We start from the raw sequence: 15,112 nt of genomic DNA, 5'->3' as shown, positions 1-15,112 counted from the left end.
TTAGTAGCTGGTAAATATGCAAGAGCATTTTAGTTTTAGCACATAACTGTAATAACGGAATCGGATGTTGGTATTGTATAACTTTCATAAAAGTAGACTGACTGACTGTAATATTCATTAACGTATTGTAAATGTGTTAACACAGGAATACACAAATCTGTTCCAAAAGAGGCTTGACAACGTCTTGACGAGAGTGGATTTAGTAACGATGCCAACCATTGCAGTTATGAAGGATGACAACTATATGATGTCACTAGTGGAACAAGAAATATGTACACGTAAGTACACGTACACGATGGAATATGTGTCACAGTAGCTATCTAACTTCAAAACATGCTATATCAAATCAGCTATTTTATGTACTATATTATTTTGTATATTTAGTTATTCTTGTTCGATATGGCAGAATAAATCTACTGTATGCTTGTATCTAGACTGTCGACAGTCCTCGGGCCTAATGTAATTGTGTTTCCTAGACATTCGAACGCTGAAGGCGTTTGATGGGAAATGCGAACCATTTTATGCGAGGGACTTTAGTCCCGAGAGACTGTCCCCGTCTTCAGGTTTCTAGTTGATATAAATAATTCATAGTTGATGCTGACGTCACATAATAAATTATATTAACTTTTATTTATTTATTCTAAATGACCCCTTGAATGCGTTGGTTGTTCATATTATGAATACATGTTGACTGAGAGCGTCGACTCTGCATAAAATTAAAAACATGGATGATTTCAGGAAGAAATTGCAACAAACTAAGCGAGAGTTATTGAGAAGAGAGAGAGAGAATGGCAACTGAACGTGGGGGATCCCTGGTTTCGAAACAAGTTTTTTTTACAACACGGCACGCAGACCCCGGGACGCAGACGAACACATCTCTCCCCTTTGTGTAGTTTGCGATATTGTCTCGCTGGTATTCTTTGCAAGAAATATCATGATAGTCTAAACGTTTCAGCACTTTTATAATGCAATTGTCAAGATTTGTTTGTGTCATGATATCAAAATCTGCTGCGGAAAGTGTCGCGATCGCGTATAGTACAGTCAAAACCATGGAGGTAAAACACACTTCGCGTAAGTCGTGGGCGATCCTAGTAGCCAGCGACCCCTGACCCTTTTCACGATTGGACACAATAAAATGATAGACATCTGCGCGAATATCATTTGCATATAAAAATACCCGGATCTGGTAAGAAATCTTACCAGGGAATTACACCACCGGACAGTCGGTCGTGCTTAAGGACACTCCATACTTCCTGTCCCGGCGTTCGAAATTTATTCACGCCCATTACGTTCATACACAATATGTATTGATAATAACAAATTAATATTAGGTACGACCGACTGTCGACAGTCTATCTTGTATCGTGTAACCATTGAAACTATAATAACAATGCTCCACAACTGACTCCAAGTCATATGAGTAACTTTTTCAATTAAGTATCAATTTCGTTCAAACATTATGTTCGCGTGTAAAGTAACATCCTATTTATTGGAAAAAAAATTCGTACGTTCAACGTTCGAATCCCATGTCGAGAAGTCGCACGATAAATAAACATACTTTTGTTGTGTGTCACTATATTCTCTATGGTCTTTATTTGAATCTAAAACAGCAATTATTTTTCTCTTAATTCGACCTTTAACGCAAACCTCAAGTTAATATATAGTGAATAAGTTTCACTGTATATATGTTGTATTACAGTCATTCTCATTTTTTCTCATTTTAAGGCGCCGAGTTATTTGTCGGATGGGTTTATTCTTACTGGTCGCAAATGGTGATTTTTCAAAGAAATCTTAGTTCACGAGAATCAATAAATATCAAGACATTGAACGGATGGGATCCTAAAGGACTTCATTTGGTAAAACGAAAGAAGAAGTAGAGTTATTACAACACATGGTTAAGTTATAACACGTGTTTCAGCCTGGTTATCAACATTGAGAAACGTCGTGGTCGCATTGGCGTGGTATTATGATGAAACAATGAAACTTTCTCGTAAGCAGATTAATTAAAACACATGATTCTGCAAGTGTGTTGATGTACGAACATTGACATGACAGTATATTATTTCCCATGATGCATTATCTTTGCATGGTTAGTGCTTTCCATTCCCTCAGTTTTCTTTACAATACTAATTCATTCATTTATTGATGACTGAAAGATTTCATGCAAACTGAACGAGTTCCAAAGTTCTCACAATTCACTATTGTTTCATTAGTGAATATTGCAGTAAATGTTTACAGTAGTGTAATTGTAATTTCATGACTACTTATTTTGTCAGCATTGAATGATAAAATGTGTCCTCCTGGTGATACATTTAGTAGATATACAATTTGTTATATTCTCATCTAACTTATCCGCTAGAATCCATCCGGTCATATACTCATCACCCACCAAACGTGACTGAATGGCATGGGACACCAAATACATGAAACGTATTCACTCTGAATAAATGGTTTCTTCTTGCAATAGACACCCTTTATTGTCATATTCATACACGACTCATATGATAATGAGAGAAATTTACATAATTACAAAACATATTGTGTACGTTTTGTCATTTGCTCATGAATAATTCAATGTATATCACTTGACATTGAAATGACCTTTGTAATACACATTTTCTTTAGAGTCTTCATTAAGAATCACAATACTAAGTTGTCGCAGAATCTACCTGCTGTGGTTTAGATTGTGGGTTCGAAATCATTCCATGGCTAACTTATTCAAATAGTTCGTAAAGTACTATCTTTTCGTCGTCACCAGAAATTACATCTTGACTAACGTTGCACAGTCAGCAAGAATTGATTTGATTTTTAGAGGTTTACAAAATTGTGTTACAGTTAAGACAATGCTCGTTTATATTTTCTTTTCAGACGTTGTTCTAACGTAATTCAAGTTACGTGATAATTACAACGTTCCCTCCCCACTATTTAAAAATGGGATATTGTTTGGCAGCTTGGATGAATGAGCAAAACAGGTGGTTTGTGGCTGTTATGTGGATGTTATGTATATGAATCAGTTGCGATTTACACACTTGCGATTGGCAAAGAGAAAACCGAGATGGGGCAGCGGGTAAACCACTTATTAAAACTCACAAAATTACCGGGGTTACTTCGTTAATGTATAGCCACTCAGACAATAACAGTCGATGGCTCTGTAAGAATCCGAAGACCATATAACCCCGACTCCCCAAACACACGAATAAGTGTGGCTGAGCAAAAGGTTTACAAAGATAAAAACAGCCAGAACACTGAATCATTCCAGTTATTGCGTGATGTATTTGTTAGAATTAAACATTTTCCAGTATACGCACTCGATTGAAACTGTTTTTATTGTAACATGACAATACTGTGGATAACTGTTTTACTTATAACAGACACATGTTGTATCAAACGATCTAATATTTTATTGTACATTACATGGCAATTATGGGAAATGAAGGAAACAATATTTTTGAAGGAACAAGCGGCGACAGAAGACGAGTAAATTATTCTGTCCGAATATGCACATCGAAATAAAAGACTCAAGTATACCAACTTTTAAGGATCGACAATCTTTAAACGATTTGGTTACAAAATTTGATTTGGGCAATTGCATACGGAAATTAAATGTTTTCGAATACACACAATAACTCAAAATTACAATATCGATTCGATATATTTAATAAAACATAAAATGAACACACTTACATTACATAACATCATACTGGTATACTATAAACTATTTATTAGAGTTTTCATTACGTTTACCCCCCCCCCAAACAAAAAACAACAACAACAACTGGACATTTCTTCTGCTGTGCTATACATCACTGATGAAATTTATTCAACATCTGGAGGCGCTAATGCTTAATCGTGTCAATCCAGTAGAGGGCGCCACTTCCGGTAATCAATTATACACTTTCAAAATGTAAACCAACACAAAAATTGATGAATGTATCGATAGTGACGCAATTAGATTCGCGTGAAACAAATCGGGATATTTTTACCAATATTTAGCGTTTACCCCAATGCCATCAATTGCGATTATACTAGTAGATGTTCAGTTTCTTGCGTCACGTTCTCGAAAAATCATTAAAGGGCGGTAATCGCAGCGCCGCGCATGTGCTACAATTCTGTTGATAAACATTGATTTTCCCACAATTCAGTGCGCTTCTCTAATGAAATCACAAGTACGAGTTTGGTCGTCCTGGGCGCCACTTGCACTAATTACCGCCGGCGACTCCTTCGATACCTTCCAATCACCAAAACAAAATACCAAATTAAAGCTTGGTAACCTCTCAGTTTGTACTCGTTGGTGTGCGCAACAGTCAAAATCGCCATCTTTGTTTATATACGACCCATATCTCGCGCATGCGTGGCGCGACGATCACCGTCCTTTAACGTGATTCCTTTCGAGCGTGTTATCATTGTCCTCATCGTTCAAACCACGCAAATTATTAATATGCGTTTTTCTATAATTACTAAAAAATCTTGTGAACACCGTAATTAAAATAATTACCTTTTACAATACATTTATGACGCATACACACAGATGCATAGTCTTAGAAATATTCATTGCCATTAAGGAGGAAGCACTTCTCAAAATTGCCAGATATAGATAGTTCTGGCAAAGGTTACACTTGACACAGAATGCAACCCCATATATGTGTAAACCAACAGCAAATAACACGTGCACAAGCAAGAAGGAAAATAAAGATTGAAATGCACTGAAATTGACTAGACTTAAAAAACTGACAGCACAAAGCAACTACAAGCAATAATATAGCAGCAAATGCTGTATGAAAGTTGTGATGCTGTTGAAACCAGGGATGCAGCAATGCAACTATGCGGTTGAGACTGAAGCAGCGAGGGCTGCAGATGCGACTATGATACAGTGAGGATAGAGACAGCGAGTGCTGCAATTATATGAGATACATGAAGGTCTGTGTCGCAGTAAGGGCTACAATTGTGGCTTAAGCAGTGAGGACGTCAAGAACAGAGCAGAGGTAGAAGGGGCTACACATGTACAACTCAATGTATGTGATGCAATGGGGCTTCAAGTAATATGTATGATCCAGTAGGAGCAGCAACTACCAAGTCTGAATATCCTCCATACTCGAATTTACTTGATGGTCGAACTGGGTTTCATTATTAAGTGTGAACTCACCAGATCTGAGGAAGCCAAATAACGCGACTAGAAGAACAGCGTGCAACAGAATATCCGTGTAAAGGAAGAATACTTTATTACAGAGAACCGTTGTCATGGGGGAATTTCGTCGTGTCTCTATACACGTCTGCTTGAGGTACAGGATCGGGAAAGTCACTTAAACTTTACAGTCAAATAGAAACACACAACAAAATACGTTTTAACTCTCGTCTTTGGTCGGCCAGTCGAGTAGTACTCTTTAAGACACAATGCCCTGGGGAAAAGTCCCCAAGACTCTCTCGCTTCGTGACCGTCTTGTCAAGCCCCTTTACCAGACTGAATCAAACATCGTTTTATTACTCATCAAAACTTAACCAATTACTTAGAAGTATAAACCACAAAAAGGCATAACCTTCAATCATAAGCCAATCACACGAAGTACTTAACACGTCATAACCACGCGATTAATAACTTGCTAAATCGGAAACAAACACATAGCAACTGTCAAATTTAGTTCTTCATCAATGATTTTAATTCTAAACGACGACAGACATAACACAGTCATTCACTAGTAACACAGCCAACCAAGTCGGTCAACAAATTCATGACACCTTTCTCATTTTACCTATTAATGAAGGTGTAATTGGTAGCCTAATCATTGGGATCTGAGTTCAACTCGTTTAATTGCTCTAATTAGTAAATTTAACCACTCCAGATGACCAACATTAGTCAATTTCATAAGATTAGGAAAACCCATTGAAAGGTATACAAATCTAATACTAGTTAGGTACATAATGAAATGTGTGGCAGATGTTGCGCCTGCCACAGAACAACAAAATTTCGTTGCATCCACTATAACAGCGCATCTAATTAATAATGAGCCTACAACGCCTCAAACGTCGCCCATTTCTGATAATGTGAACTGTAGAGATTAAAGTTTTTGCCCCCATGGCCGCAACTACTATATGATAAGCTCTAATAATGCCATGGACAACTCGTCGTGCCCTTGCTCTAACTCCTGGGGCCATTTGTCACTAAACCAAGCACCTTGAAAATAACCCCTAAAACCCAATGTGGAATGTGTGTATTTCATTTCCAGTACTAGTGTATTGTCTACCCAATTCTTTAAGTAAAAGAACCCCTTGTCCAGTGTGAGATCTGTGGGCCCCCTCTCAATAACAATAAGCAGGGCCTTACACTGTGACAATCTTATATTGACAAACATTGCGTCAATGTCATCCTCGCCCATTTCCCCCAAATAATTTCTCCTGGACAGGGCGTCGGCAATCAATTGCATATTTAGGTCACCGGAGCAATAACAATGTGGGTGGTACATGTCTGGCGGTGTTTTGTGCAACGTACAGGAGAATATATTCAAGAACATGTCAGAAAAATTAAAAATTGAATTGTCCGTAGTAGTCGTGAAAATGGAACGGCAGTTGTAGTCCATGGCACAAACATATCCAAATTGATTACAGAACAGGGCTTTCAGCCTTCAGAGGCAAATTGAAAATTTGACCCGAGTATCTTACCACCTTTTCCTGGCAATTTCCCTGACCAACTTTAGATTGAGATAATTATCTTCAAAATGAAACCTACGCCACGCAACACGATCTTTTTTCTTGTACATTTTCATTGTTTGTTTGTTAATTTTATTCTCCAGTGAGTACGCCGTCAGTCATTATAAACGACTAGCTGTGGTTGGCTGTAGCTTGTACGAGATTTATATGAACATTGGATCAGATATTTGTGGGCCCTCTGCGAATACCAAAACTCTTGAAAAAAATGACAAAAACAATTCGTAGCTTATCAACCAAACCCTGCATATTTTCAGCCTAATGAAAAGCTGCATGCTTAATAGCATCAGAAAAAACACCAAACTAATGGGAACGAGATAATATGTGAAAACTGATCCATAGTGACTTTTTATTTCCCATACTTCAAAGAAGGCTACATTTTTAAATTTGTCATCCGCAAATACGGGTATATATGCAATTTAAAATTCATTGTCATGTAAACCGCTTGTCTGAACCATGCTGGTTATCAACCTGTGGTGCGAATTCACAGATGTTTCATATTGACGGAATGTGCCGGCTTTGTGCAATCACTGACTTAATTCTTAATTCTTTGTTGGTATTATACCGTTTCTTTGTTGGAATTATACCGTACTCGTCTAATTATGAATACTTCTCTTCGCTTAAAAGTCTTCCTGTACTTTTCATCATTATTGTATTTTATTTTCTCTTTTAGTCTTGGAAATTGTTTTCAGTGACAAAGTTATCCATCCAATAACAAAACGGAAGTCTTTTCCATGCTATATCCTGGGGATTTAATTCTTAAAGAAGTATCATATCTGGGTTACCTACTTCTCTCTCTAATTAACTACTTGGTCATCACTAATAGCATATTTTTGACCTCTGCTTTTGTGTAATTGGGTCACAATTCAACATCTGAATATTTCATACTGATGAAGCTGGATGAATAAATAACCTTATACTGTAAAAATGTGTATTCTCGAGCCTTGAATTATAAAACATCAACCACTGCGATCTAATTGTGTAACCAAGATAGCTTAAAAAGATTATCGGGTCACAATGAGATTCGTTTAAGAGTTTGAAATGGATATGCTAGACGGAATGACACAACACGACCTTGAAATATATAAGTCCATGTACGTACTTTGGTGTTAAAATTAACTCTGCATTCAAAATCGGTTCTCCAAGAAATTCTTACATCCATCTATTTGTACAGATGATAGAATGTTTGTGAAATATGCGATAAGTTTGAATTTATATCCCCCTACTTTCAGATTTTTTATCTCTCTTGAATGGTTAATTGATGCTTTAGATATTATTCCATAGTTTGATTTGCTAACATTGGTTGCTGTGAAATTGCGTGTCTGAACGAGGCTGTCGATGTAAGAATTCCCCTCCTCTCATTACGTTTATCTTAGTTGTATTACACATCACAATCTACATCGTCAGAAATGCCAACATTCCCATTGCCATACACATCGATTTAATAGTAGTTGTCGTATTAAATCGTGTAAAGTGGAACATCCTTAAATTTCCTACCATCAGTTTCAGTAAATATATATCTATCTATTCAATTTAGTGTCAGAATGATTAGAAAATCAAAAGCATGGTACGTAATGCAGTAAGCATAATCAATTTGTCTCAGAAAAGGTCCTAAAATCGGACCTAAATTTATACTACACTAAAAACAAAAGCATTATGTTTCAGGAGTTGGAATCATATTTATCCACTTTATAACGTCCCTGGGCCACGGTGTTGGTCACATTCAGCTGGCACACAAGTGATAATAAAATAAATATATGAATATGGCATGAAACTAAAGAGACAAGTTGTAAAACGCGTTTTTCGGATTCCCAAAATTTCAGGAAAAATTACTAATCTTTGAAAGCCAAACGATCCCTTGGAGGTATAATTAAGCTAACCGCTAACAAAATTCGGCCGAATTCGTCGTTTTTGTGTGGAAAATCCATTGCAATTACGCGAAGAACATAGAACACTTTCCTGGGATATCAAACCGAAAACGTCATTCTACTCAGGAGCCAATCAGCGACGGTCTTAACTGTTAACTGATATCGCAGTTATTCTATCATCACTTGAGCGCCAGCTGACTGTGATGTTGGTACAACCTGTAGTGAAATTTGCATAACAATTGACCACTCATGAAACAGTATTTTGATATAAAACACGAGCCCAACAGATTTATTTATTTTATGCACATGTTTTACCTTATTGAAATGTGTTCATCTCCTCGCAGTACCTATATATTATATATTTCTATTGTGTCAAAGCTGCTCTTATACTATTTGTTTTCATTCCGCTAACATTGTAGATGACCGAGTGTAGCATTAATATTTTTTTCATGTTTTTTGATAAAAAGATATTGAAATACATCAATCCATGTACATACTGTGGTGTTAACTCTTGTTCAAAGTCTTTTCTCTCTTACATCCATTTATCTGTATAGTGCAGATGATAGCATGTTTACGAAATATGCGATACATTTGAATTTATATCTCCTTACTGCCGAGTTCATGGTTCGTCTTGGTTGGTTAATTAATGCTTTAAATATTATTCCATGGTTTGGTTTGCTAACATAAGTTGCTGTGAAATTACGTGTCTGAACGAGGCTGTCTATTCGGGTCCTCTCTCATTACGTTATTCTCACTTGTATTATGCAATCTAGATCGCCAGAAATGCCAACATTCCCATTGTCATACACATCGATTTAATAGTAGTTGTCATATTAAATTGTGTAAAATGATAAATGCTTAAATCAGATTCCATCAGTTTCAACAAATATATAATTAGCTATTTTTCACGTCACAATATGTAGCATACTCGAATAACCAGAATACACGAGACATGACTCGTAATGCAGTATGCATAATCATTGTCTTCTAATAAGGGATCTTAAAATCAGAATTAGCCTCAATTTATACAACACTTATCGATTACAAAAAACAAAAACAAAATAGAAAATTGAATATCACCTTCACCCATGTTTACTATTTAGCATTATGTTTCAGAACGAGTTAGAATTGTATTTATCTGCTTGAAGCGTCCTTGGGGCAAGATGTTTTTGGTACCACCTGTAGTGGAAATTTGCATAACAATTGACCACTCATATAAAAGTATTTTGATATAAAACACGAGCCCAACAGATTTATTTATTTTATGGACATGTTTTACCTTATTGAAATGTGCTCATCGCCTTGCAGTATCTGAATTGTTATATGTTGCTTTTGTATCAAAGCTGCTTACACTATTTGTTTTTCCTTTTGCTAACATTGCAGATGACCGAGTATAGTACTAGTATTTTCATTTGCGGGACTGATATCAGTTTAATCTTTTTTGTATTATTATATAACCCCCAGCACATCGTCTCAGAATGCTTCACAGAAGAAGACAAACAAAAGTATACACAAGAAACAAAACCTGTGACGACACTGCGCTGGATATGTGAACTGCTCACTTTCAAATCAATAACTGGCCAGCACATGGCTCACACAATTTACATAACAACACGTGACTATCAATCTCGTTCATAGATATTTCGGTCACCTCGTACACAGGCTAGATATAAAATACAATTCTCTTTATTTCTGACAGTTACATGCCACAATGAAAATAAATCGCCAAAAATACTGACAATGGCATTCAAAGGAACCTAAACACATAATACCACTATATCAACATTTCAGGTTTTGCTGTGTTTATTTCTCATGAGTTGCAAATAAAACAATAGGAAAGTATTTGTTTCATTATTTCCGTTTTACTAATTTCAGTTTGTTGGTGTCCCATCCTGGTAACGTACTGATATTGATCGTCTCCTTTGAGTGTACTTCTCTTTGCAAAACCACCATGTGTGACCACGAGGAACGCACCCATGAAATAAATAACTTGGCACCTTCAATTAAACAGAATTATTATTCTTATATGCAATTATGATCATATTAAGTATGCTGGACTGTTCACATTGAATCTGTGGATTGACCACATAGAAACACGATAAACATAAATAAATAAACGTCATAAAAATAAAAATTATAATTATAATTTAATTTTGCCAACAAGTTTGAACGTCTATATTCATCTCGGATTCCCTTTAAAAATAAACGAGATGAATGAGATGAGTATTGGTGATAAACAATGGTCGAGGTATATATGTTTGTGAGAAATTCGCATCCACCAATGGCCAAATGTCTTTTTAGCACAAATCCAAAAAGGTTTAAAATGGGCTCTGACAGCTGGATCGGGTACGATGAACTAAGGATAAATTGTATGAAACTGAAATTAATGTAATGTACATTTCTATTGAACCGAGGAAGACAACATAATTTGTAACTTACGTATGGAAAGTTCTTGTTCCAGCAAAGATATTACATAGTTATCGTCTTTTAGTGGTGATATAGATGGCAATGCAATGATGTCTTCTGCTGAGAAAACGTTGGTGATTTTCTTTTGAAATATTTGCTTGTATTTCTGTTTTGATAAAGAAATGAAAATCAGACGAAGAAGTCATAGTTATGCAATAACATACACTAAATATATAACAGTGCGGTAAATAATCTGAATGTCGGGATAAAGCGTTCGACATATATATCAGCCCTTACACCTTCATCACTTTACCAATTGTATTAATTCGTGGCAAAAGCCAAGGATGTTTACTTTCCACTAAAATATTGGTGTATTTTCGTTAAGCCACCAAGGTTAAAAACAAACACTGGCGTTAAATCCCTCATGGTCGGTAGAATATCAGAACGAACACACACTCCCAATGCACGCAACGGTAATAACAAAAGTCAGGCGAGAAAGCAGCGATGTCGGAAAAAGTTGCCCGATACAAGCATATCTAAATCAAAAATAATAATTAGTTGGCAGGCAGCATCGTATTCGTTTGTGCGGTTTTGTTCGTACGAATTTGTATTTTTAATAGGTGTTGTTTATTTCAGCTGTGAATTAAACAACTCCATAGCACATGACATCAGACAATACCATGGCACATCAAATGTTGTTGTCATTTACCTTTGCGTAGATCGGAAGCGCCACATACATTGCAGATACATTTCTTCTCGACATCAGCGTACACAAGTCTTCAGTCAAATCCATTGCTGCCCGCTCCATCCCTGCAACCATGAGTGGATCACAGTGTGTCTTATTGTTGCGACAACTGGTAAAAATATAAACAAATTTTATTAGGAAATTAAATTATGTCATTTCTCATATTGATCAGGCGATGTTTCATGACATTTCCGACTAGAAACAGGCAGAGCAATATAATAAGACATGTAGAACAATCAGCAAACTAAACAAGAAAACTAGTATATCACACATTACATAAAAGATTAGCTTAGGCTATAGTAGAAGCACATATTATTCGCTAGTTAATAGTATTGTGAGCTAATATTTACCCTTCTTCAGTCTTAGTTCGAAAATGCACCGCTATATACGACTGCTCTTGAAATACCACTCTTTTTACAACGTTAGCCATTGCCCGTACTCTATTTGGTCGAATTAAATGAAGATCGACTCGATGCACTAAGGCCAGTTTCTCGGGAAATTGTAAACCTTTAAAATCTGATGGCATGTAAATTCCAAGGCACTGTTCTTGTGCCAGTGAGGTTATTGTTTCATTAGCCTTCGTAATAAAAGTTACATTAGACCAATCTGGTGAGTGGATTCCATATTCTTTTTTATATAACTCTACATGTTGTTGGTACGTTTTCGCAGGATCTGGACGAGTCGCAACGTCCAAGAAAAACGTAATTACAAGACTTGCAGTGTTATTGCAGTTACGTTTAAATTCATCAATACTTGTCACATCCACTATATTTTGCAGTTCGTCTACGTCAAATGTCTCGTTCAGGAACTTCCACCCAGCTCTGCTATGGTTTTGCGTATAGTGGGTGTGAAACCTCTTTTCAACAATTGATCTATCCATGTACAAAGCAAATAATACAGCTATTCGGAAATGTTCATAATTGTAGTTTGGTCCGCTGGTGTAGTGATGGATAGGCAGCAAGTATTTCTTCTTCACATGAAACTTTCTCTCATTGATTTGTTTCGCCATTCCACCATTTGCATTGGTGTTCAATTTAGACTAAATAGAAAAAGGAGAGAAAATCTCACAGACAGGAACATTTCCGTTGCCAGTTCAATATTCCAATAACTCATGAGTACAATTCAATTTTGCCACAGGGATATACACCAAACGTGGAAATGTAATACCGAATTCCGTCTATTGTTGACGTCCAGCATGCACCAGCATTCACTGAATACATCCTAAGAGCAGGGGATTTTGTTGTGATGATGAAGAATGGGATGATGATCAAATTAAAAAAGACCCGGATGTACACGGCTCACCTGTTGCATGCATGTGTAAACAATTGGCAGTGACAACTCAACTTGTCCGATCATAAGTAAAGTTTAAAAAGTAAAGAATAAGCAGCACGCTCGTTTATCATGAGAAAACAACTTCGCTCGGAAACTGCCTTATTAACCAGAAAACGCAGACAGTTTAGTACAAAGATCTTATCCAATTCACCAGTAAACCCGGAAAATTATACTTAGAAACTTGCTTAGGGAATAGGCGTACAGGGCATGTACAAACTAGTCCATGTAATAATCTCTCATAACACTAATCTGTAATGAATCGCCAAAGAATGTATTCAAGTGTTATGTTTGGTCAAGTGGTAACTATAACCCTCACAAGAGAGGAAAAGTATGTTTTGAAACCCCTTGACACCTCTCACCAATTCATCGAGACAATTCAATGGTGCGGTCGTAATCCACATAGAGAATAAACATATCACCATTATCAATCCATTACTAAATGAAGTGATTTATTATTTGTAGAGTGTGTGAATGCCGTGTATAAACCATGGATCAACATGCGATATTGGTTGTAGGAAGCACGGACATTACTGTAGTTTGACGGGGAGTGACTAACGACTAGTTGGTTGTTAACAACGCACCAATAGTGCAATAGTGCGACGGTATATCACCGGTATGATTATTACGTTGGTTATAGGACGAACTTTAAATATGTACAGAACGACAGCTACGCAAAATTATGACAATTAACTGAAAAAGAGACGGTATTACGCTATAGCCAAAGATAATTTGCATGCTCGTTATTCTTGCTTAGGTAAAATAGTGTGCAAATTGTACGAGGCTGGTACGAGTTTGTTCAAAGAAGATGGCACTTTTATTTCAACTGGTTTCATCGAGATATTAAGCTATCCGAGACGCCTGCTGTGTCGACAAGGACACTAGTTACCACGGAATGTAAATAGAAGTATAGATGAATAATGATAATTACCAAATTACCAAAGGTACCGAGCTGGAGAGGTATATGTCATCGGAAGCAGCGACCAACGAATTGTTTTACTGTTTTACCTACGAATTGTTCTCCGAGGAGAAAACTATAACACGCAGATCATTCTATCACATGCATCCATGACATTGTTAAACAAGGATTATATAATGTTAATGCAGATCTTCAAAAGAATCATTGAATCAATTTATATTGGTCAGATTTGTGAAGCACAAAGGACAACATGTTTTCAAAATATGGGATATATTTGGTTGTGTTATTCCCTACCTTTGGTTTGACTGTCTTGTGAGTTTGGTTAGTTCTTGGCTTATACACTTTCGATTGTGTCGTAGTTCGATTTGATAACTTCAATGCTTTTGCTGTTGTGCCTCTGAGCGAGGGAGTCGATGTGGTAGTAACACTTTCCATTACGTTAATATCAGTTGTATTGTACATCACAATCGACATTGCAATAACTACCAGCATGACCATCAGCATGAAAATTGATTTACGTGAAGTTTTCATATTATTTCCTGCACAACGGAATTATCCTTGAATCAGCTTCCAGCAATTTAAACAAATAAATAACTATATTTTCACGTCAGAATAAACACAGACCGGCGGATCACGAGCGTTATACTGTATAGACAGGTATATGCACTGTATCAAAATGATAGCTAGAAGTAAACAGGTTATTTATGATTATTAACATATTTACGTATAACTAATAACAATATGATTGATTATTGTACGAAATTAGCATATTCACGTGACCAGAATAAAGTTACAGGTAGTACAGTATTAATACCTACTTGTCTAAAGAAATGTCTTCAAATCGATCTAAACACAATTCTGCATGTCATATACAGCAATTACAAAATAAAAATCTAAGAATTGCATATCACTTATATCCATGCAACAGTTTAGTATTATGTTTCTGAAATACATTAATATTTCAACACATTCGATAACATATCAAATTACAATGATAAGAAACTGTCTATGATTTTCCCATCAGGTCATCTCACATCTTGTACTTGGAAACTATTATCTATATATTCACTTACGGTCATGTTTTTCAAAAACAACATTTCTATATAAAACACGAGCTCGATAGAGATGAATATGGTGGATGTCTAG

The 15,112-nt window shown here is 36.3% G+C and overlaps 1 protein-coding gene across 1 annotated transcript; it reads right to left on the bottom strand.

The window, feature by feature from the left end:
• Positions 1–10,237: 10,237 nt before the first annotated feature.
• On the bottom strand, positions 10,238–14,440 carry LOC102804952 (uncharacterized). The gene is made up of 5 exons (XM_006812542.3): positions 14,261–14,440; positions 12,069–12,757; positions 11,683–11,827; positions 11,007–11,139; positions 10,238–10,564 (listed from the first exon to the last, which is right to left on the bottom strand). Exons 1-5 carry the CDS (start codon positions 14,438–14,440, stop codon positions 10,419–10,421), a joined length of 1,293 nt encoding a protein of 430 aa, XP_006812605.3. The 3' UTR covers positions 10,238–10,418.
• Positions 14,441–15,112: the final 672 nt, after the last annotated feature.

The sequence above is a fragment of the Saccoglossus kowalevskii genome, chromosome 9, assembly GCF_978046115.1.
Source record: "Saccoglossus kowalevskii chromosome 9, keSacKowa6.1, whole genome shotgun sequence".
Taxonomy (NCBI): domain Eukaryota; kingdom Metazoa; phylum Hemichordata; class Enteropneusta; family Harrimaniidae; genus Saccoglossus; species Saccoglossus kowalevskii.
This window is presented reverse-complemented; position numbering and strand designations above follow the sequence as displayed.

Bases quoted from the DNA above. Each gene is read 5' to 3' on its own strand.
- LOC102804952 (XM_006812542.3), bottom strand. From the start codon at position 14,440: ATGTCGATTGTGATGTACAATACAACTGATATTAACGTAATGGAAAGT. The intron at 12,758-14,260 runs GTAGGGAATAAC...TTTTCTATTTAG, and splicing joins ACAAGACAGTCAAACCAAAG to TCTAAATTGAACACCAATGC. The intron at 11,828-12,068 runs GTAAATATTAGC...TATTTTTACCAG, and splicing joins CGAACTAAGACTGAAGAAGG to TTGTCGCAACAATAAGACAC.